The sequence below is a fragment of the Nomascus leucogenys genome, chromosome 3 (genome assembly GCF_006542625.1).
Source record: "Nomascus leucogenys isolate Asia chromosome 3, Asia_NLE_v1, whole genome shotgun sequence".
NCBI classification, from domain to species: domain Eukaryota; kingdom Metazoa; phylum Chordata; class Mammalia; order Primates; family Hylobatidae; genus Nomascus; species Nomascus leucogenys.
Window position 1 is genome coordinate 136,651,299 of NC_044383.1, and position 25,364 is coordinate 136,676,662.

General features: G+C 42.6%; 1 protein-coding gene across 2 annotated transcripts in view; it reads left to right on the plus strand.

The window, feature by feature from the left end:
• The window catches only part of PLEKHG1 (pleckstrin homology and RhoGEF domain containing G1), a 243,857-nt gene that overhangs the window by 80,533 nt on the left and 137,960 nt on the right, over positions 1-25,364 (plus strand). Inside the window, exon 1 of one of the 2 annotated variants that reach the window (XM_030809835.1) lies at positions 5,197-5,363. The exons of the other annotated variant lie outside the window; for it this stretch is intronic. Coding sequence (XP_030665695.1) covers positions 5,285-5,363 — 79 coding nt within the window. The 5' untranslated portion in view covers positions 5,197-5,284. Of the gene's footprint in view, positions 1-5,196; positions 5,364-25,364 lie in introns of those variants that run through there. 2 annotated transcript variants of the gene reach the window in all.

Consider the following 25,364-nt stretch of genomic DNA (forward strand, 5'->3'; position numbering starts at 1 on the left):
AGGAGTTTTTATATTAGGTTCAGCCTGAATTACCCATCTTGACCTAATCTAACTGATGTAAATGGTAGGAATTAATTTTGTGCAGGCAGGGATAAAGACTAATCCAGGTCAGTCAGCACCTTGTAATTAATCCACATACTCTTTAAAATAGAGAAAGAAATGTTGGCACACTCTCTGGCTTAAGGTTCTGCACCAATCTAATGTAGAGTTCTAAAATTTTATGGTGTTCACATTTCAGGGTTGAATTACAAATAACAAAGGCTTTGCTAAAGATGGTTATTTCCAATGGCCAAATCTTGAGGTGTTAGGAATTGGTTCTAACCAATCATGAGCAAATGAATATGTGAATTAAAGACAAAGTATTTCTAGGTGATTTTTAAATATGATTAGAAAACCTGGGTTTTATATTAGGTTATCACTGATATTGCAGTTTTAAAACCTGAAATCTCTGAATATCAATTAATTATAAACTAGAAATCAGCCTAAATTCATTACCTTTCATTGCTGAGACAATAAGTAATAAATCTCTGAAAAAACAACAATATTAATGAGCAATTTTCTACAAAATCAAAATTTTAAACTCTTATTAAATTGTGTGTGTGAGTGAAAGTGCCATAATGACGTATGGTAGCCTTGCCTTGCTTTGATATAGAGGAGAAAATAAATACAGAAATCATGTTTGTAGGATTTTAAAGGTTTGGCATGAGAAAGCTCCATTGCCTTGACTTTTCTAAGTTGCTCTGTTCTTAATAACAGTTTTTAATATAATTTAATGTAAGTTGTAATCATATAATAAATATTAAGCTCCAAAGAGATATTTAGTTATTTGTTAAATTTCTTTAACTTCATGGCTATGTTCAGCAATATAGCATTTCTCAGGGCAGAGAAGATGTGAATATTAAATGTAAGTAAGGGGGAAATACAGGCAGCTCATTTTTCACCAAAGTGTTCTCTTTGAAGAATCCATAAAATAAAGTAGTTATCTTAAAGCAGATCATGTTTTCCCATGGGAATGAGTTCATAATTACAGGCTTGCTTCTTTACCTAATTATAAGCAATAGCATACTTTAAAAAACTACAACAGCTGTGATAGAGATATCACCCACACTAATTATACCAAAGTCCTCAGGGCAGTATAGTTGTTCATTCAGTCATTCAGCAAGCATTCGTTGAGTATGTACTCTGTGCCAGGTGCTGTTTCAGGCTGTGGGAATTTGATGCAGCCAAGAAAACACATGCGCTTTCCCCGCCGCCCCATCAATATATTAAACTAGACTAGTAGGAGAGATGGCTGTAAGCCAGATATTCATTGTAATTATAAATGCCATAAAGGAAAAAAAGATACAGGTAGGCATTGTCATAAGGAGGTGATTGCCATGCTGAGGTCTGACAGGTGAGCAGGAACTGAGGTGGGGGCAGAAAAGCGACGTGGAGAGACAGTGAGCTTTGGAGGGACTTAGAGATGAGTGATGTGTCTGGCATGGTATGGGAGAGAAGGTCAGTAAAGTCAGCAAGGGGGCCAAGATGGGAACATGTGAGTGCTGGAGGCCAGGTTACATACAGGTTGTGATCCCTAACCTAGAAGAAATGAAAAGGCATGGAAGAGTTTTCAGCTGATGCGGTAAGGATAGGGTGACATCAGGTCTGCCATTTGAATGATCATGGCACTATAGTTCTCCCCTCCAGACAATATTTAGTAGAATGTTATACTAGTACAGATGGAAGATGACCAGGGTAGAGATGGAGAAAAGGAAGTGACATGCGAGTGAATTAAGAAGTAAAGAAATTGACTAGAAGTACTAATGATTTGAATATGTGGAGTGATGGAAAAAACGTGGAAAGGATGGCTCTGAAATTTCTGGTTGGCAGAACCCCACAAATGATAGTGATATCCCTTGGAAGAGGGCCCAGTTTGGGAGGAAAGTTGTGTTTCATTTTGGGTATATTACATTTCAGTTTCCTGCAAAATCTCAAAGCTGAGCTATCAAATAGTCACTTGGATATACTGGTCTGGTGCTCAGAAGTTTGGGCTGAAAATATAAATGAGTCATTGGCTGATCCTGCAAAGGAGAGTGAAGAGGGATGTTGGTACAGGGAGGTGGAAAACCAGGATTCTAAGGGGCCATGGTCCCCAAAGGAGGACAGTGCTTAATATGAAAACAGTGGCCAGAAGTATCAGATGCTTCCAAGAAGTTATACGCAGAAGAGACTGATAAATATCAGTTGGGTTAAGCAGCATCATATTACAGAGAACTGTTTTGGTTGGGGGTATGTGCGGTGAAGTGGGGAAGAGACTAGGTTGGAGTGAGTTGGGGAAGAGATGAAGACAGTGAGTACAGATAACCCATTTGTAGCATTTACACTTGAAGGAAGAAGAGGGCTACAGCTGGAGGAGGACTCACTGGGAATCATGGAAAAGTTGCCCTAGATGGGCAAGTTTAAGCACATTTTCCCACCATTAGGACAGACAAAGAGGAGGTGCCCTTGGGAAGTAATGAAATCTCTAGGCAGTAATGCTCATGTAGAGTCCAAATTCTATATGTATTTACAAATACATTTTTTCATGGAATAACTTATTTTAGCAGAAAACCATACATGCATTGGTGTTTCCCCTGCTTTTCACATATACATGGCCACTGCAATGCTGAGCACCGTAAAGACAGCATGGGAGTTAGCGAGTGCTCAGGCGAATTTTGTGCAACATCCAGTCAGAACCATTCAGCCTGGGTAGTGGTTATCACTTGGAGAAAAGAAAGGATAATAGGCCGGGTGTGGTGGCTCATGCCTGTAATCCCAGCACTTTGGGAGGCTGAGGCGGGTAGATCAAGAGATCGAGACCATCCTGACCAACATGGTGACAACCCCTCTCTACAGAAAATACAAAATTTAGCTGGGCATGGTGGCGTGTGCCTTTAGTCCCAGCTGCTCGGGAGGCTGAGACAGAGGAATCACTTGAACCCAGGAGGCAGAGGTGGCAGTGAGCCAAGATCGTGCCACGCCTGGCGACAGAGCGTGACTCTGTCTCAAAAAAAAAAAAAAAAGGGTAATAATGGATCGTCTTTTTTTTTTATTTCCCTTCTTAAAAAAAAGAGTTGTAGAATTTCCTCCATGTTCTTTGTATTGAGAATTCTATATACACAGATGGTTCCACATCCTCCAAATTTAGAAACCTTTTTTCCCCATCCACTGGAGTAGTCAGCTTTGCACAGCTATCCTTCCGTAAATGCAGCCCGGAGCAGAGTCCCAGTGGTGTCCGAGAGAACCCAGCGATTCGGAGCCAACTTGAGGCCCTGTAGTGCAGGGAGACCCTGAAACCTGTGAATGAGCTTCCTGAACCCAAGCTTTGCAGCTCCTCAATTTCTTTTTGGCCTTGAGTACAGAATGGAATTTGCAGCCGCTGATGAAGTACGGCTGAATGGGCCAGGCAGTGATCCTTTAAAGCTAAACCCCACTCTGCAGTGTGCACAGAGCATGGTGCTTTGCAATATGGCTCCACCCCAATTCTAAAAAGCCTGTTAATACAAAGACTCTGCTTTACCTACAGTTGACTCTGCCTCAGTACATCTGGTGAGGGGCAAACGTGATGCCTGCTCCCTAAATCTCCCCTTCCCCCACAGTTAGGCTAAGACCACCTTGCTGAGGCCATGCAGCCTCTGTGCATGGGGAGGCCTGAGCCTGCATGTCTGGGCCTTGTGCTGGCAGGCCCCAGCGACACTCCAGAAAGAGCCACTCACCTGTGGCAAAGTTGTCAGCAGCTGAGTCAGCTGCCAAAGTAAAAAGTACACTAAAGCTGCTTACCAGGCCACGATAAAGGCCACCTGCAAGACTGCAAAAGCTAAGTGTGGCACAAAACACTGTGCTGCGAGTGGCCACATGAGAAACCAATGGCCCACACCCACAGTGCCGCATCTGTCAGAAGCCACCATCTCTGGGGGTCATTTTGTTCCTCAAGTGCATGTCCCTGAGCCAGTCCACCAGACATGGAGGCTTGGGGAAAGGGCAGTGAAGACCCTCTCCACGCGGCCGGGTTCTGCCCAGTTTGAGAATTTGAAACCAAGCAGGAAGGCAGAGGGAGACTAAACTCTCACCTTTATTGCTGATAAGCTGACATCGGAGATTGTGTCTCATGTCTGGGTGTGCAGCTGTCCTAATACTGAACTCAGAATCGGAAACTTCCTACATGGCAGGCTGACCTGAGCAGCCCTTCACACATAGGAGCAGACCTTGCACCTGCAGGGGGGAGGCAAAGCGGGTGCTACCAGTGGGCAGCTCTGTGCCCCGAAAGCAAAAGTGCAGCTAGATCATGCCCGCCCAGTTTTCCCTTCGTATGCATTGCAGTCTAATTCCTGAGTCCTGCCCCCAAGAGAGGCATATGCGGGTTAAACAGAGACCAGGAGCTCCTGGAGCACCACCCAAATGAGAGAACAGCAGGAGTGAGGATGAAACACGCCACACACAGCCCCACTCTCACCCCAAGACTCCTCCCTGACATTATAGTAGGAGGTCAAGTATTTGCTACAGAGTTGGATGTCATACTTAATGCTGATGGCTTCGTGTGCATCTTAACAGTTGACAACTACATCATCACAGCTTGACACATGTTTCTTCAATTGGCATGTGTTCTTTGTGCTCAGAACCACATTAGGCCCTAAGAGACTCCAGAGAAACACATGGCCCGAGTCAACCTTATCCTCTCTAGAGCGCAGATGGGGACAGTATTTGTGTTTATGAAATTTAGAGAATAGTTGTCAATTCGTCACGATAGGACATTAGCAACAAACACCCATGAACGAAAGTTTGTCGTGAGCCACACTGGTCTTTAAACAGCCTTCAGGATGATTCTGGTTTTCTAGATGTGTTTCCTTTCTCAGTGAGTCCCTTTTCATGAGACGAGAGGGGGTGCATATTACAATAAGACAGGTTTGGGAGGGAAATGACTTCATGGTCACTGTTGAGCTGCTTCCCTTTGCATCTCGGGGGAAGGTGTGGTTCACCGGCAGCGGGTCCGGTGAAGGAAGCACGTGTGTGTGTGTGGAAGGGTGGCGCTGACCTCCCAGGCAGGACATTACCCTTCTTCCTCTTCCTGACCACTGCTGTTCCCACAGCACTCACGGTCATCGCTTAGCTTCCTGTTGGGGAAAACCTTGGACACTGTGCGTCCACCTGCTATAACTGGCAAACTAAGGATGACAGAGTGTTCAATGATGCTGTTCATCTTGAACCCTGAGGTGACGCATGGACCCCTCTGCGCTAGTATCCAGGGCATAGGACGTCTGAAGGAAAGATGGAGCCATTCTTGGTGGGGCGGAAGAGGCAGGAAACTGCTGCCTGGACAAATCGTATTCTGGGGCAAAGCATCACAGGCGAGTAAAATATGGGAATATTGGAGGGGGCCTGGGATGGAGGTAAGATGGAGCAATCCTACGGTTTGGCACCTGCAGCCAGGGTGGTGGCAAGGGCAGTGGCAAGCAGTGGGTTTCATGGAAGGATAAAAGTATCAGGCAGCCTCCTCAGGCGGAGACCGCGGGTAGATGTCCCTGGCCTCCGGGACTGTCTTCAGCCAACAATCTGTGTGCTGGGTACATATGCTATACTGGGCACAAAGGCGGCTGTGGTCCATGACTTCAGGAAGCCCTCAGGCTAGTAAATTGGCATCTTCATATTATCCTTAGATCCAGGCTGACAATGTAAGCAAATGTGGAAAGCTTTAGAAAATGCAGGCTCCCTGGCACTATCTTGGACCTCATAGAACAGCCATTTCAGAGCAAGTCCTCGGAATCTCCTTCCCATTAAGTGCCCCCTGAGGCTTGGGGATAGATAGTTGCGTGAGACAAACTATAACAAGTAAATCATCTCAACAGAGTGCGAGAAGTACTGTGATTGGCTGCTTAGGGAATGACAAATGCACAAAGGAGGTTCTCCTACGTGGGAAATTCAGGTGCGGGGTTGGGGACTTGTATGTGAAATTTCAACTGGCTCCATCCGCCTACTTTCTCACATACCTTCATATGCTGTCTGGTGGCTGATGGCAGCAGCTGTGCAGGGGTCTCAGTGTCTGAATTTGGGCAGTTTGCTGTGCTTCCGAAATGGTTCTGGCCAACCCTGTGTCTCCCCCGGACTTCTGATTGGCCCATGGGGGATGAGGATTTTTGGATCTGTGGCAGCAGTAATGATCGAGGCCTCCAAGAAGAGCGCCACTTGGGGGGTGTTAGTAGATTTTTAATAGCCTCCATTCTGAGTCCTTTAGATGTGTTTCTTTTCTCAGTGTGTCCCTTTTCATGGCGGGAGGTGGGGGTGTATCTTACAATAAGACAGGTTTCGGGGGGAAATGACTTCATGGGCTTGCTGTTGAGCTGCTTCCCTTTGCATCTCTGGGAAAGGCGTGGTTCACCCGCAGCAGGTCCGGTTAAGGAAGCACGTGTGTGCTTTCAGCATCGCTGCGTTTTCTCTGCCACCTCACCCTAAGGATGGGGTCAAAGTTGCTTCTGCTTGTCTTGTTAGAGGCTCTCTTCAACTCCCTACCACTCCTAATTCTCAGCCCATGCAGTCTCCTACAGTGGAACACGAAGTTCCAAAGAGATGGTTCCAGGTGAATGCACAGCTGTGTTCCCACCTCCTGATCCTGTCTCCAATGAGTGACACTGGGCCGTTCCTCAAGATCTCTCCTTAGCCGCCTCTTCCAAGACAAGACCAAACCCCACACTTGAGCACTGGGCTCTCCTGCTCTCTTCCCTAATGCCACCCCACTCCCACAGGGCATGGCCCCAGCAGAAGACAGCTTCAGCCTGTTTTATTGACTCTGGGTGTGACAGGAACAGAGATTTTGAAGGCCTCTTTGCCCTTTTCCCTAGAGAGTAGGTGGCTTTGCCCCTGAGCAGCAATTCCCCGAACCCATCAGAGCCCAGCTCAGCCCTCTGTGGCAGAAGGAGCTTCCCGTGGAAAAGAGGAATCCCACTCTATTGAGGAAGGAGAGGCACCCCACAAGGAGGCCCAGGACACGTGCCTCTCATCAAGGGCTGCCCCTCCGAGATGGTGCTGCAGGAATCCCGCCCTGAGATTGGGGTGTAGAGAGAATAGAGCCAATAGCTTCCTACTCTTCTACCATTTTAAAATCCCATCCTGCATTTTGACTTTCCCTCTGATCACAGTGATACTAAAGGTTTTCTGAATTTTGGAAAGGTCAAAATAATAAGGTAAATGTCAACAAAATGAATATGTAAGGTATGTATCCTCAAAATACTCTTTCTTTGGTAAATTGTAGTTTTATTTAAATATGATCAGTTTTAGGTGATTTGGGGAATTTGCCCACCTCCTGCAGAAACTATCTTGATCTTATCGAATTAAATAAGATGTAACCAGGGAAGGGGGGAAAAAGAGTGACATCAGGCATGGATCATTCCATCTATGTAACCCGTAAAAGTCATAACAACAGTAAATAATACCAAAACCTCTCAGGCTGCCTACAGCTAATTCAATCTCAACTTCTACTACCTAGGCTGAATGAATATAGCATACAGAGATGGCCAAGGGATTCTAGAACTTTCTAGAGCTACTTGCTCCTCCCCCTGCTTTAATGCAGTCATTGGTCACTGCCCAGTGTGCACCTGGCACCTGACCAGTAGGGGGCACATGGGAGCAGTGTCCTATATGAGCACAGCTCAGGCACCGGCTGGTAAGGATGAGGCACCTCTACCTGGGCTCCACAGGAGAGCTAATTAGGTCATTGGATTCGATTCATCTTTTAAAAGTCTTTGAGAGTTTACTTGATTGGGATTTTTATTAAATCTCTTAACCAACTTTCCTCATTCTCAAATGCCAGTGTAATTCTGTGAACACTCTAAACATTAGAAATACTTTTCTTGTATTGTAAACAAATTCTGTTTATGTAGAAGATGGTTCTCTTTGGAAAAACAATTGCCTGAAAACTCTTCCAATTTAGCAAGGAAAATAGTCTGAGAAAAGAGAAATAGGTATGCAGGTACATGCCCCGCCTCAGCCCTCCCACACGTGGTCATTTTTGCTTGTTGAAAAATTAGACTTTAAGTAAAAAATGAAGCATCGAAAATGATCCCTCATAGCAAGGAGACTGTGCTTTTGTGATATTGGCCTTTCTCTTCTGTTGATTGACTTTATTCCTATTCTTCATTTTTGTGTTTCCTGTTGTCTGTTTTTCTCTTGTCTCACCTCCCAAGCTTTCTTTCCCTGGGCCTCCTGAGGGAGGTCTGACAACGCAAGAAGGATGAGAATGTGGGCGGGAGATGAGGGCGGGAGGAACTGCCCGGACCTGTCAGCCTTGGGTGTAGCACCTGCAAGGAGGACATGATTCTCCTGCGGTGACAGCCTGACCAGGCCCCCACACCCACCAAGGCAGGACCACGGCGACCCGGGGAGCATGCTGCCAGCAGCTATGGTGGGGGCTCTGGTCAGAGGATGGAGGAATCGAAGCTCTCCTCAAAGGGCTGAGTCAAAACTTCTTATCCCACCGAGCCAAGATGGAATTGCAATTCAGGGTATGTTTGACACCTTGATGTGACTGTGTGGCCCTTTGTAAAGGGTTCAGAGGGTGATCATGAGCTTATAAGCTTTTCTCCACCTTCAAATGGAACTGACAAATCCAGAATCTGTTTTTCTTCTCAGGTTATCATAAATTGTGACTAATTTTACTTGTGGGAGGTCTATTTTCCTTTCCTAATCAAAGACTTCGGTAGTCACGTAATACCTTCAGTAGTCACATAGTAAAAGGTTATTACTACCTTCTTTTTTTTTCAGAGCTTTTATTTTAAGATGGAATTCTTGTTCTGTGGTATTTGTGTTTGTCTAGTAGGATGAAAAAGGTGTACTGGCTTGGCAAATTTTAGTCTAAATCGCATCACTTTATTATGTCTGGAATGGGAGATGGGGAGAGTACTTAATTTCTGGGTTTTCTCAGGAAGTCTTTTTATTTTCTGTTTTGTTACGATTGTTTTGAGGCAACAGTAGAACTAGTGACAAAAATATAGCTTTCTTGTTAACTTAGTTCAAAGGGTAATTATGGCCTTTTTCTGAAATACATTTTCATTAGAATGAAATACTTTGGAAATACCTGACCTCATTCTCTTCTGTCTGGACCTTGGACTCCTTAATGGTACTTACTAGAAGGGAGCTCTTTGGTCTTGCGGATGATGGACCCACGGGAGGAACACAGTGCCAGCTGGGGAAGCAAGTCTGAGCCCAGAAGTCATAGACTCCCAGGGGCTCTCAGAGCTGGCCTGCTGCCCCTCCATGCTCTCATCTGACCCCACGCCCTGAGAGTTTCCTAGGGAGTAAACACAAGTGTTCTTGCATTTCAACAAATATGTATTGAAAGCAAATATATACCAGACATTTTTTTACACAGTGGCATGCTCTGATCTATAGCTAATCTACTTCTAAGAGGTGTAAAAAACAAATGTTATCATCTGTTTTGTTTGGACAGTGGTTTCCAGCCATACTTTTCAGGCTGACTATATTCCAGAAGAGTCCAGCCAAGAAACTCTTTTGAAAATAGCCTGATAAGTATTCATTGCAAGATAGTAAATTTGTCATTTAACCAGGTATCCAAAAGAGACAAGGCTGTTCTATGTTCTTAACTGCCAAATGATGAGTGATTATTTGTAAAACTTAGGCATTCAGTTAGAAGTGCGAATCACAGTATTTAAAAAATTAATCATCTGATTTTGCTCCTTTGCTTCTCAGATGAGAAAACAGAGCCCAGGGAAGTTGATTACTGAGCTTCAGGCCCCACAGCCAATGAAGTGGCAAAGCAGGCCTGGAATCACATGTCCCAAACTCTTAATCTTACATTTTCTTTCTTTTTTTTTTTTTAATTTTATTTTTTGAGATGGAGTCTCACTCTGTCACCCAGGCTGGAGTGCAGTGGCGTGATCTTGGCTCACTGCAACCTCTGTCCCCCGGGTTCAAGTGATTCTCATACCTCAGCCTCCTGAGTAGCTGGGATTACAGGCATGCGCCACCATGCCTGGCTAATTTTTGTATTTTTTTGTAGAGACAGGGCTTCACCATATTGACCAGACTACTCTTGAACTCCTGACGTCAGGTGATCCACCTGCGTTGGCCTCCCAAAGAGGCCTTCTCTCTTTGGGATTATAGGAATGAGCCACCAAGCCCAACCATTTAATCTAACATTTTCTCTCTTATCTCATACTCTCCTGATAAATTTGACAAATTTCTGTAACAATATTCAGAGCTTTGCAAGGTAACAAAGTAAAAACATAGTAAAAAACTATGCTAACATGTAAGAGATTTTTAAAAAAACAGTGTATTGAGATACAATTCACGTGCCACACAATTTACCATTTAAAGTGTATAATTCAATGGCTTTTGGTATATTACGTTAGTTACTTTTTAAGCTGTGGTAAAATATACATAACATAAAATTTGCCATTTCAACCATTTTAAATGTACAATCCGGTGGCATTATATTCACAATGTTATGCAACCATCACCAGTATTTTTATAATTTTTTATCGCCCCAAACAAAAATTTTGTAACCATTAAGCAGTAACTCTGTTCTCCTCTTGTCCTGTCTTTGATAACTTCTAATCGATTTTCTGTCTCTATCAATTTGCCCATTCTCCTCTGGGAATTTACTAGACATTTTGTATGAGTGGAATTATCTACTATTTATCCTTTTCTGTTTGACTTATTTCACTCAGTATAGTATTTTCAAGAGCCATCCATATCAGAAGTTCGTTTCTTTTTATGGCTAATGAGATAGTCTGTTCTAATTCCCTTTTATTTCATTCTCTCTCCTTTTAATACACTTTAATTTCCAACCTGGTCATGATATCCTTTAAGTATTTTTCAATCTACTGGTACTTTTATATTTAATTTATTTAAATACAACTTCAGTGTGAAGAGACTCTTAGGAAGGTGTTTATTTTCAGTTAGTTCTTTAAAGGCAGGAGCCAGCCATATGTTAATCTTTGTTAAAAAATCTTTTTGTCTCTAATACTTAGTCCGGGACCTGGCATAGAATAAATAACAAATTTATCCTGAGATGGACAGATGGATGATTCTTAAGGTTTTACTTTTAGGTTTCAGAAAACAGATTTTGGCCAGGCATGGTGGCTCACGCCTGTAATTCCAGCACTTCGGGAGGCCAAGGTGGGTGGGTCACCTGATGTCAGGAGTTTGAGACCAGCCTGACCAACATGGTGAAACCTCGTCTCTACTAAATACAAAAGATTAGCCGTGCATGGTGGTGCATGCCTGTAATGCCAGCTACTCAGGAGGCTGAGGCAGGAGAATCGCTTGAACCTGGGAGGTTTCAGTGAGCTGAAATTGTGCTATTGCACTCCAGCCTGGGCAACAAGAGCGAAACTCTGTCTCCAAAAAAAAAAAAAAAAAAAAAAAAAAAAGGAAGAAGTAATATGGTCTTTGAGCTTTAGTTCTTTATTCTCTGGAATAATATTTTCTTTTGACATTAAAATTTGTAGTTGCAATTGTTTCCCACTCCATAGAATTGGTAAATATAAAATGGCCATGTGTTGAATAATAGAAGCATTTTACTGTGCCATGTCAAAAGTGAACTCAGGAAATCTGACAATGGCGAGTTCCTGCCTTTAGTGACCTTTTGATGGTGTTTATTACCGAGGGTGATGGGAGTCTCCTGGCTGCTCGACAGTGTAAATTCATAACTGCTCTTTTATTTCTTTTATTTTATTTAGGATTTTTTTAAATTTTATTTTTCCATAAGTTATTGGGGATACAGGTGATATTTGGTTACATGAGTAAGTTCTTTAGTGGAGATGTGTGGGGTCCTGGTGCACCCATCACCCAAGCAGCATACACTGCACCATATCTTGGCCCCACCAACATGGTTACTGTTTCTCAGCGCTGGGCTCAGGAGCTGACATCAGTCAAGCCGCACCAGAAGCTGCTACTACTTCAAGAAGCCTTTTCACACCTTACTAGAGTGAGGAGACGGAACATCGAGGTTTATTTCAGTGGTTCATAGTTTTCACCTCCAAATATCAAATGTAACTGTACTTCTCTAATGGTTCTGTCCAAATAAAGTAAGCATGCATATATTTGTGTATGAGTAGCCTGCCATTCAGCACAGTAAAACATGCCCTTCCTGGGCTTCAGCTATTCCAAAAGGTGTGGAGGATGTGAGGCAAAGGGTGCAAAATGAAACCCTGGATTAGGAGTGAAAATTATTGCAGAATGTCTTTACTGGAGATGATTTCCCCACTCACTCTCTCAAAGATCTAATCAGGAACAGACATTTGCACGTTTTATGTTGCAAACAAGTTATTTGGTTTGTTGAGTGGAATCACAGTTATTTTCGTGCCTGTGTGATTTCAGGAATTCTATTCTCCTGCTTTTGGAAAGCTGCTTCAGCTCACAGATCCCTGCCTCCTGTGAACACTGGAATGTGGGCTGTGTTGCTCTTCCGCAACCCAGCACATGCATTGTTCACTTTCCCTATAGTCCTCCCTCATCTGGATGATGAACCCAGTTAGATCTCCATGGCCTGATACTCTTTAAATCCACCATGGCGGTTGTCCTACACAGAGTTGGCACACAGTGAATATAGCAGTGACTTCAGAAACCTGAAATACTAATATTTATCCTTTTCTGTTTGACTTATTTCACTCAGTATAGTATTTTCAAGACCCATCCATATCAGAAGTTCATTTCTTTTTATGACTAATGAGATGGTCTGTTCTAATTCCCTTTTATTTCATTCTCTCTCCTTTTAGTACACTTTAATTTCCAATCTGGTCATGAAATCCTTTAAGTGTTTTTCAATCTACTGGTATTTTTATATTTAAGTTATTTAAATACAACTTAAGTGTGAAGAGACTCTTAGGAAGGTATTTATTTTCAGTTATACTTCAGGCACGAGTGAAATAATGTTATAAAGGACAGAGCCTGGTTTTTATATACGGCCTGTATAATCTGTCTTGATGCTTTTTAAGCCAAACCAGATACTTAAGTTATTATTGCTTTTTACATTTCAAAGGCCTACAGACTACCATTGGCCTAAATATAAAATAATAATTTCTGTCTGTAGAGCTGTACACCCTGTAGTCGAAAAGAAAGCCCTTCCTTCCTCATTTCTTAATGACAGCCTGTAATCATCTCTGAGCAATTTTTAAGATTTTTTCTAAACCACCATTTCCGTCATTATGTCGGCTGGGGAAGGGTCTCTTCTTCTATCAATAGAATGGTTCTCATTCCTTCCCAAGTCCAACCACCCACCTTGTGAGAAGAGGTCGCTGTAAATCTCAGCCAACTTTCTTTTTCAACAATTATGTTAGGAGAAATGTCAGATGATAAAATCAGTTAATCACCAAATATTTACTGAGGACTTAGGAAAAGTTTTGGGGAGCCATTGGAGAGAAGATGACGGAACCACTGTAAGTTCTACCCAAACTCTGTTTCCTCATTCACTTCCAGCCTAGGCTTGAAGGAAAAAGAGACCAGGGGTGGATCCAGGTTCCTGTCCAGCTGGGACATGGCCCATTTCCTTTGTTAGGCCTGGGAGCAGTCTGAGGAAGCCTGGTTAGGCATCTGTCAATCCCAACTGAAGTCACTGTTCGTATGGGGTGAGGAATTTTTAACCTCACCCCATATAAGGCCTAGCAACTTCAGGCTTGAGTAAAATAAAGACTGAGAAATTGCACATCACAACTTAATGTTTGTTGTGTTTATGTACTGAAAGTATTTTATGTTTGTAAACTCAAAATTAACCCCATTTTATAAATAATGGTAATGACTATAATGCTTTAAAATAACTTACTGTATCTGTCACTCTTTTCTGATGGAATTTAATAGACTCTCCTACTCTTAGTTTACTTCAGATCAACAATACAACTCTTTTCCCATATTTCTTCATAATTAACTATGTAATTATCATTTGATAAAAGCGTCTTATTTTAATTAGAATAATATGATCATGGGCTGATGATTCAATAAATATTCACTGAGCAGCTGCTATGTGGAAAACTAATGGCATGCTGGAAAGAAAATAATTTTTCCTAAGGCTTGTCCTTGACCTCAAAAAAGCATTTGTGATCTAGAGAAGACAAATTTAAAGAAATGCTGCAAGTATAATATGAATAGGCAGAATTAAATAAGTACTAAATGAATATCAGAGGGGAGAAAATGCTAATTTTAAGGGAGAGTATAGAGTAAGCAGAATTTGAATGGAGCCTTCCAAACCATTGAGGATACTTGCAACTCTGAAATTTGGGCCAAGAGAAAGTAAATACTTGCTTTTGTCACACTTTCAGTCCCTTTTAACTCATGAAGTTTCTACCAAGTCAAACTGAAATTAATTAGTTACACTGTCAGAGCGAGCGCGTTGGTGATTTCTCTGTGTAGAAAACAGTGGAAAGGCCATCCAAGGGCAGGCGTTAGCATAAGCAAAGGCACAGAGGAATGAAAGCAAATGACATTTGGGGGAATGTTGAGATGTCCATATGGCTGAAGTTCCAGGTCAGAACATAGAAGGCCTTAAACGTCAAGATAAGAAGCTTGGACTTGATCTGTAGACCTCAGGGAACTGTTCCTGTGGTTGGATCACCTGAGGTCAGGAGTTCGAAACCAGCCTGGCCAACCTAGTGAAACGCCATCTCTACTAAAAATACAAAAATTAGCTGGGTGTGGTGGTGCACACCTGTAGTCCCAGCTACTCGGGAGGCTGAGACAGGAGAATCACTTGAACCTGGGAGGCAGAGGTTGCAGTGAACCAAGATCACGCCACTGCACTCCAGCCTGGGTGACAGAGCAGGACTCTGTCTCGAAAAATTAACAAACAAACAAACAAACAAAAAACCTATGTGTGACTTATTTGGTGTCTCTCTGCTTCCTGGAAGTTGCTTCTCAACTTTTGGCTTCTCTCTCTGATCATTCTAACTCTGGGACTTGGAAGCTCTTGTGTCAGCAAACAAAATCCACAGCGGCTTTCTTCTTCCCTTTGAATGATCACCCAGTGATTCAAGTTGCCCTTGGAATAATCTCTGAATTCCCTGGGATAGACTCTGAGGTCCTGCATCAGTAACTACCCTCTCTCTGGTCACACTGGAGCACAGCTCCGTGGTTCAGGCTAACCACTCCCCCATGTGTTTCGTCTCTCCTGGCCTGGCTCTCTTCTCCAACACTTGGCTGCTTTCTCACCCGCTCTATGCACATCCTCACCCATCACCTCCTTCCAGAGCCAGCTCAATGCCCAGTCCTTGGGAAAGCATATATGGCCCATGTTGTTATGTTCATAAATCATACAGCAGCATCTCTGGAGTGTCTCCTTTGCACAAGGCTGTGAGAGGAATGCACAGTCATGAGTGGCCCAGGTCAGGATGCAGGGACCTCATGACTAGCTCGAGAGGCAGAGCAAAATGGCAAAAGATGCAAACAGCGCTTCAAGAGAATGGAAGCTGTGTCGCGTGATAGTGTAGAAGTCATTCCCAGCCAAGTCGGTACAGGCTTTGTGTATAGTTATTGCTTCCCTCATCTTCATCTTTGTACATGCTTCTGGGAGTTCACATGGAAGGCTTTGAATCCTTGACTGTGATCCATTCAAAGACAGGCAGCATGGATCTAGTTTATAAGAACCTTTGCCAATGAACATGGCAGAATTTCCTGTTTTATGTCTGCCATTAGTTGTTAGGTGGGGACCGTCCCTGTCCTGGCATGCAGGACTCTGCTACTGGAAATTATTATAGCATACAGAGTCCCAGACTTAGACTGTCGAGGTTCAAATGCCAGTTTCACTCCTTACTAGTTGTGTGAATTTGAAAATTATTTCATCTCTCAGTGCCTCATTTTTCTCAAGTAGGGATGATAGTAATATCTGCCTTTTAGAATTGTTGCGAGCATTCAATGAATTAATTTAAAGAGAAAATGTTTCAAATAGTGCCTAGCTGGGCACGGCAGCTCACAGCTGTAATCCCAGCACTTTGGGAGGCCGAGGCAGGTGGATCACCTGAGATCCGGAGTTGGAGACCAGCCTTGTCAACATGGTGAAACCCCGTCTCTACTAAAAATACAAAAAATTAGCTGGACGTGTTGGCGGGCGCCTGCAGTCCCAGCTACTCGGGAGGCTGAGGCAGGAGAACGGCGTGAACTTGGGAGGCGGAGCTTGCAGTGAGCCGAGATCGCGCCACTGCACTCCAGCCTGGGGGGACAGAGCAAGACTCCGTCTCAAAAAAAAAAAAATACAAAAATTAGCCGAGTGTGGGGGTGGGCACCTGTAATCCCAGCTACTTGGGAGGATGAGGCGGGAGAATTGCTTGAACCCGGGAGGCAAAGGTTGCAGTGAGCTGAGATGGTACCATTGTATTCCAGCCTGGGCAACAGTGAGACTCTGTCTCAAAAAAATAAAAATAAAAAGTAAAATAGTGCCTGGCACATAGTAAGTACTCAAAAAATGTTAGCTATAAGGATTTATATTATTAAGTAGTCCTCATGACTGTGTGATTACCATCTTTTAAAGTGTTTTCTAGTCAATTCCTAGTAACTGGAGCTGCAGTTCTTAGTAGCTGGAGTTATCAACATATCTGCCTTCTGTGCTAGTACATTTTTGTACATCTAAAGTTTTAAAACCTCTGCATAAACATTCCCCCTGGAAAACTAGAATGGATGGTATTTTATTATTCCTACATTGACATTTTAATAGCCAAGAATGGCTTTTAAAAGAATTAGGAAGACACGGCATCTGTCAGTCTTGATATCGTAGTTCCTGTTATGTTTCTGTTTCCATGTGAACCCTGTTTTTTCACAAGTTTGTAAGTCTTTTGCTCCATGGTGAGATTCAGCAACAAGTTTCTATTCCAAAGAACAATATTTGTCCTACTTAAACCTACCCTGGTTTCCATTTTCTTTGCTCAGTGGTTTATGCTTCTAGAACTTGAATTCTGTTTGATGTTTTTGCAAATACAATTTTTCATATTTGGTAATTTTGAAAAACTTAAAAGCTCCAAGTCTAGCACGTTGTCCTTTGATTTTTAGGTAGTGAGCTACTTAATTTGGTTTTAATTTAAGATAAGGGTTTAGAAAATATTAGGAATTCACTAGAAATATGTCTCTGTTCTACAAACTAGGATCCTAGGCTGTATTGGGTGTTTCTTCCTTATAGAGAAAAGAGCTGATTCTACTTACCTTGAAAATTTAAAGTATAGGGCAGTGGTTAAGAACACCAAAATCCTGGCTCTTCTACTTAACATTTGTGTAATCTTGTAACCTTGTGTAGCTTGCCTAAGTCTTGAATTGCCCATCTTTCAAATGGGAACAATGGGATTCTCCTGAGAGCTGGATGAGACCATGTATGTCAGTTGCTTGCAGCAGTGCCTAACAAATACGCACACCAAAAAAGTTAAAAGAAAAACAAACAACAAACAAAAAAAGCCATGCACACCCAAATGTCCATTGCACACCCAAATGCCCATTATTATTGTTTCACAGAGGTCTGACTCCAGAGTTTCTCGCGTGAACTGTATTTCTGGTTGTTGATATTTTCTTGTAACAAGATGGGCCCTCCTTGAATGGAGGAGGATTTTGTGTTGTAAATAGCTATAAAGTGACTAAGTAGATGTTGTTAAGTCATACTTATCAGGAAGAAAGGGCAGGAAAATATAAAAATAATTCAGACTTAGAATTTTTACCTTAAAAATGTTAATTTTTTACTTTCTTGGCCACTTTCACAACCAGTCAAATGAAATGGAGATATTCTTTATAGAAGTTACATGGAGGGGGCAGAAGACTGGTATCCAAAACCCTGGCTCTATGTCAAGGTTGTGATGAGGAAGAATTCAGATCAAAGAGACTATTTTAGGATGTCTTCCCTCTGTCAATAGTTCTTAAAGTCCACATATCCTATAAATGATTTATTTGACAGCTTAGGTTGAAAGTCCCTGGGAAGCCTGGCAGAGGAATTCGTCCTAAGGCCAGGAGACCCAGGGTAGAGCTGCAGCCGGGGAGAAGCAGAGGGCTCTTTGAGCGACGTCTGTTTCCCCCTTTCTCTGAAGCCCAAAGCCACTTCAGGGCCTGCAGCAGTGGCAGTCTGCCAGCTTCAGAAGAAAATCTGCAGTTTTCCATTTGAAATTAGAGGATGACACTTAGACATTTGATCATCTTGCATTAAACACTTTGAATATCTCATTACACACACACACGGCGCGCGCACGCACTTTCTCCCTTCTTCAAGAATGCGTTAGCATTGGTTCTGGTGGTCTGTTCTTCCTCAGCCCCGTTAATCTGACTTCGTGGGTGTATTTCATAACAACAGCATCTCCATGCAAACTGCACAAAAGGAATCTTCAAGCAGCCAGAAGTTGGAAATGAATAATTGGTTCATGAGCATAATTTTACAAGTGATTTTTTTAAAGTCTAGAGATAATACCAGAAATTATTTGTGAGAGGGAAAATGTCTTAATGTAAGTATATTTTAAAAGTATTCTTGTGTGCATGAGACTGAATCCCCTGGTGGTGGTATGGTGGTTTTAGAAATCAAACTATAGGGCCGGGCGCAGTGGCTCACGCCTGTAATCCCAGCACTTTGGGAGGCCAAGGCAGGTGGATCACTTGAGGCCAGGAGTTCAAGATCAGCCTGGCCAACGTGGTGAAACCCCATCTCTACTAAAAATACAAAAACAGTGGCACACGCTTGTAGTCCCAGCTACTTGGGAGGCTAAGGCACGAGAATTGCCTGAAGCTGAGAGGCAGAGGTTGCAGTGAGCCAAGATGGTACCACTGCACTCCAGCCTGGGCAACAGAGTGAGATTCTGTCTAAAGAAAAAAAAAAAAGAAATACTTTTAAATACATGAATGCTTCTGAGCACTTTAAAATTTCCCCAGGAGGTAAAATAGAATATATGTGATGATTTGTGAATATATATGAAAGAGTAGAACCATTACAAACAATTTGTAAATTCTCAAGCTTTAAGAAGGTGGATAAAATGGTAAAGTTTCCACTGCTGAGCCCTACCAAAGAGCTTGTCATGTTGTAGGCAATGAGGAGAGCAGTGAGCTTGGACTCAGGCCGGTGCCTAGGAAGACTGTCTTAGCTCTTGAAGCCTCCTTGGAATTTTTGCAAGGTCGTGGAGCTTAAGGCACTAGCCTTAAAGAAGCGAACCCTGAGTCGGGGAGATTTAAGGACAGGCAACTGGGAAGTAAGTCGGGTGCCTGGGAGTTGGGCAAGTGGCCCTGGTGTGGTCCTGAACAAGCTTCTCCTATTTCAGAATCTCGCTGAGGGCCGGCCCTGGGAGGGGAGCCCTTTGCAGAAGTTTGGTTGGTCATTCAGAATTCAGATGGTCCCAGCAGGGGCATCAGCTTTTTGTGTACAACTGGAAGAGAGTTTGGCTTCTCCATGTATTGAGACATCTGTTTACTCTGGCCAGCCTCCTGCTGGAAGATTGACACAGACAGTCCCATGCTGTGCAAAGGGAAGATGCTGTGTTTTGTTTCCTAATACCAGAGCAGCTTTCTTACAGTGAGGAATCACAAATGTCCCCACATCACTACCTGCTTAAGAAAGTGATTCTGGTCCTCTTTGATAGATCCTGAAGAATCTGCTTAAGAGTTTCTGAAGACATTTTGTTATTCTGGTGGTGGTGTTTTTTTTTGTTGGTTTTTTTGTTGTTGTTTGTTTGTTTTTAAAGAATATTATGGATAAAGACCAAATGTTGGCTAATGCATCAAACAAGTAGATCAGTTGTAAAGTATGGGTTGAAATGCTTGGGACCACAAGTGTTTTGGGTTTCAGATTTTTTTTGGATTTGGGAATATTTGCTTTACATAATGAGATATTTGGGGATGGGAACCAAGCCTAAACATGAAATTCATTTAGGTTTCGTATATACCTCATACATGTACCCTGAAGGTAATTTTATACATATTTTAAATTTGTGCATGAAACAAACTTTTTGTTAAGTACTTACATGTAGTGTTTCCTGTGTGTGGAGTTACCCACTTGGGAGTCATGTAGATGCTCAAAAAATTATGGATTTTGGAGCATTTTGGATTTTGGACTTTTGGATTAGGGATGCTCAAGCGGTACCTCAGGTTATATCAATTTTGAAAGATACCAATGTTGATCATGTTATGACAATTTTGTTAGTTAAGGAAGTTGTTAGCATATAAAGGGTTTGACCACCTAACCTGATTGCGTGTGTATACACTACTATATATACACACACACACACACATGTGTACATGAAAAAGTGTGCTCAAGGAAGACTATTTTGGCACTTTTAATAAATTGATTACACTATAACAAATACAGTAACGGGAGCTGCTAAAGATTATTTGGGGAAGTGAAACAAAATGCAAGTACCTCCTGTAATGCAACTGTAGGCCAGACGATATATAAAGTTCTAAAGTTCTCCATGTGTGTTCTTTTCCAACAATTGTGCAGGTTGTTTGTATGTCTGGGCAGGGTTAGGTGGGTTTAGAATCTATGTATTTTAAATTTCCAGTTCACCTCTTTAAAAGACACTAAGTGTCTTCACTAATAAGCATTTGTATCTGCAAATGATTCAAAAACAGGTTGATTTGATTATAATTGTTAAGCTCAATCTCTGAAAAACAATTAAGTTCGTTTAAGGGAGTTCTATTTATACAATGCATTTGCTTAACATGTATTGTTTTCTCATAGCTGGTACAAAGGCATATTTCAAAGTAACATTAAATGAGATGAAATTGGTGATTTTGTTTGTTGCTTTTACATTACCTTTTTACGTCTTCACAACCAAAATATAACTGTCCTTAAAACTGGTGAAATCTGAATGTACCCTGTGAACTGGACCAGTGTCAGTTTCTGTTATTATACTACAGGTATGCAAGATGTTACTGGGGGAAACTGAGTGAAGGGTACAGGAGGGCCCTTTGTACATTTTTGGTTTGGTTTTGTTTTTGCAGTTTCTTATAGATTTATACTTATTTCAAAATAAAAAGTGCAAACAACAAAAAGTAACTGTTCTCTAGAACTCTTACCTGAAGTCTCTGGTGCCTGGCAGGGATTCAGAAAAGACACTCTGATTCAACCTTAAGTGACTGCCAAGCATTAAGTCCTGTGAGGTTTCCCTCGTGCAACAGATATTGTCTTGTAGATGTTGGTGCTCCAGAAGTGCTCCTTGAGTGCCATTGTCTCCAAACTACCTTGCTAATGCGGAAGAGACATTTTAGACTCTGAGTTCTGTACTTACTCAGGTCACACCCTTTGCCCTACCTATATGCCCAGGTAGGTAGCCAACCCCTGGGTTCCCCCAAATATTAGGAACAGTGACATTGAGAACAAGCGATGTTCTGTGAGCCCTTAGTGTGTGTCTGGCTCAGTCATACCATAGGCCTATTAAATCACTTAAGCCTCAGAACACCCCGCGAGGCCATGAAAATTAAGCCATTTTAAACACGGCAAGTTTAAACAATAATTCAGTGGTGTCTCTACTTTCAAAATAGTTTATTAGGGATCTTAATGAAGGCCATGGATCCTCTTAGCTAAACAAATAAACTAAATTTCTTTTGAATTACAATGTCAACAAAAGAAAACTTTGAAATTGTCTGATCGCCCTTCCCTTCTGAGGATAAAGACTGGCAATTATCCACGGCCCCTGCTATTTTTGCTAACTCCTGCTATGTTTAGCATCGATAGAGCCAAATTTTAGATCACTGGTTTCGGTAAATAGCTCATAGCGAGACTAATGTTTACTCAGCAGACAGTGGGTTCCTATTGCTTCAAATTGGTTTTGCGCTGGGGAAGACGGAGAGGGACATATGGAAGGACCCGATATTACAGTGAATCAGGGTGAACCTGCCAGAGAGAAGCCTCCTGTATGTCTCAGCTACAGGGAGAGAAGGAGGCCAGGAGACCCTGCCAGGCCAACCAGCCTCCCTCAGCCCCTTACTGCTACAGAGCAGCGGTGTCCAGCATTGATCTGGAGGATGCACAGTGAGGCATGCAGAAGCCTCATTCTGGAGCAGCCACAGACTGAGAAAGTCACTGATTCCCAAAATGTGTCCCCAGGACCAGCAGCATCAACCATCTGGGAACTTGCTAGAAACCCTCAGACCCCACTCCAGCCCCACCAAATCAGAGACCTGGGGCTAGGACCCAGCAGTCTGTGTCTTACCAAACCTCCAGGGGACTCCCATGCTAGCTAAGGTGTGAGAACCCCTGGGCTAGAGAACCTGGGGCGATCCTCTTTCCAGGCTTCAGAGTCTATGAAAGGAAAGATTTTGGTTAAACATATTTACCTAGGGCCCCCCTTTACCCCCAAGGCACATAGTCGAGATTCTCTAATTCTGTACATCTGTGATATAAACACACATATCTGGCAGTATTGAATAGTGATTAAGCTCTGAAATCTAACCGCCTGGGTTCAAATTCGGGGGCCTCTACTTCCTAGCATTGCACATCCAAGCAATCTGATGAGCTTGCTGTGCTTTGAGCTCTTCATCCGTAAAGTGGAGACAGTAGCACCTCTGTCCTAGGAGAGGGTTGTGAGGAATTAGTCTAATACAGGCGAAACTGCACCTGGCACTTAGAAAGTACTCACACATCAGCTAGGGTTAGGGTTTGGGTACTTCCCTCTCTCTCTAAACAATTCGGAAACTTTGAGGATGGGGGTTATAGCTTGTACAGCTTTATTTCCCGTATTTGGGTTATATATTAAAAATGCTCTTAAATACTTGCTAAAGAAATAAGAAACCACTGGTGTTAAAATTTTGTATTTAAGCTGGGCGCGGTGGCTTATGCCTGTAACCGCAGCACTTTGGGAGGTTGAGGTGGGTGGATCACTTGAGGTCAGGAGTTTGAGGCCCGCCTGGCCAACGTGGTGAAACCTTGACTGTACTAAAAATACAAAAATTAGCCAGGTGTGGTGGCGGGCGCCAATAATCCCAGCAACTCGGGAGGCTGAAGCAGGAGAATCACTTGAACCCAGGAGACAGAGTTTGCAGTGAGCCACGATCACACCACTGCACTCCAGCTTGGGTAACAGAGTGAGACTCTATCTCAAAAAAAAAAAAAAATTACTGATAGGAAGGCCCTACATTGGGTTATATCTATAGATGACCTGGAAGCTGGATTTGTAAAGAATAAGCAGTAATTCTTTATATATATATATATTTTTTATTATACTTTAAGTTCCAGGGTACATGTGCACAACGTGCAGGTTTGTTACATATGTATACATGTGCCACGTTGCTGTGCTGCACCCATTAACTCGTCATTTACATTAGGTATATCTCCTAATGCTATCCCTCCCCCCTCCCCTCACTCCACAACGGCCCCGGTGTGTGATGTTCCCCTTCCTGTGTCCAAGTGTTCTCATTGTTAGGAAGGCCTTGAATGTTCATACAAATCTAGTGATGGGGATGTATGTGAGACCTGTGACTGTTTCCATGTTGTAACTTAAAAAAGGAATAAAAGTAGTTTCAACTTACCTGTATTTGGGACTCTTTAAGCCTTTTGGAGCTTGTCTATCCATAATAGGAAGTAAATTAATATGAATGGGTGTCTTTTAGGGGCCATGCATGCACCATGATGAATGTTGACCAAGCATTATGTCATTTAAATCAAAAGGTAACTCTGTCAAATGAGACGGTTCCCCTGATTTTAAAGAGACTGAGATCGACTGAAGTTAAAATCTATGATCATACAATAAGTCACAAGTCAAAGATTGGAAACTTGTATCTCACTCCATAATTCACCCTTTAGTATCCCACTAGTTGAGCCATTATACTTTTAAAATATAAAACTAAATTTTCAACAAATGAGACATGAACATCTTTTGCCACTTCAGAAACACAACTGGACAACACAGTGGTTGTTAAAGTTATGTTGTAGGCTGGGCGCAGTGGCTCATGCCTATAATCCCAGCACTTTGGGAGGCTGAGGCAGGTGGATCACGAGGTCAGGAATTCAAGACCAGCCTGCCCAGCATGGTGAAACCCTGTCTCTACTAAAAATACAAAAATCAGCTGGGTGTGGTGGCACATGCCTGTAATCCCAGCTACTCAGGAGGCTGAGGCAGGTTTTAGGCTCATAATAAAGAAAATCATGAAGTCCCTTCCCACTTCCCTCCTTTCCTAACTCCTTCCTGTAAGTTTATCAAAATGAAAGCAGATGAGGATGTACAGATTGCACACCAAGGGTTCTTAGATTCTGACTTGCTTAATACTTAAAATATAATTTTATTCAGTCCATTAGAAAAGCTCTCGTCTGGCTGGGCATGGTGGCCTGTAATCCCAGCACCTTGGGAGACTGAGGCAGGCAGATCGCTTGAGCTCAGGAGTTCAAGACCAGCCTGGCCAACATGGTGAAACCCCATCTCTACTAAAAATACAAAAATTAGCCAGGCGTGGTGGCATGTGCCTGTAATGCTAGCTACTCATGAGGCTGAGGCAGGAGAATCGCTTGAACCCAGGAAGTGGAGGTTACAGTGAGCCAAGATTGCGCCACTGCACTCTTGCCTGGGTGACAGAGCAAGACTCCATCTGAAAAAAAAAACAAAAAACTTTTTTCTACTTGAAGAGCTACTTCCTACAGTATTAAAAAAAAATCAGTCTAGAATATATTCTGCTTTTCTGTTAAATTGTACCTTAATTTGGAAGCATGGAACATTCTTATGTCACAGCAGTGTCTCTCTACCCTGGCAATACATATGAATCACAAGAAAAAATACTCTGGCCTTGCCGTCCAGTGAATATGCTGTTTTAAAATAGTGTTTGATTGCTGTTTAGCACCTTGATTTTTGAAAACTTGCAGAATTTCCTGTGGCATTTTTACATAGTTGAATGTACTTGGTGCCTTTGAATTTGTTTATATATTATTATCCCTGACAGTGGAACTAATTTTGAGTCTTTTCAGTTTGACATAGTAGAGCCTTTCACTCTGGTGAAGATCAAGACTTACAAAAGATTCAAAGTGTAACAGTTGCAAATAATAACTTTCTATTGGTGCTGAGTTTCGGAGTTGAAAGTATCCTCAATGGTTGATGGTCCGACTGACCTGTTAGCATGTTGAGAATGAATCTTAGTTGGTTCTTTGGAGTGAGGGGGGAAATGTTTGGCTGGTGCTATCCTCTGAGGGCAGGGAATAGTCAGCATAAACGTACTCTTCATTAACCTTGGGCTTCAGACATAAACCTTCCTCTGGTCTGCTTCCCATGGAGTTTGGCAGCATTTCACACGGGTCTCAAGGGCCCCTCTTGTCCCTTCTGAACAAGCCCCCCCTGAACTCAGAGACAAAAGGGGCTTTTCCTACAACACACCTCACCCTGGACCCCAGCATGATTCCTGCCTAGTTCTATTCATAATCCTTTATTTCTCCTTTGGAGAGTCTAATCCTTGAAGTCTCTCATCCTTGACCCCATCGA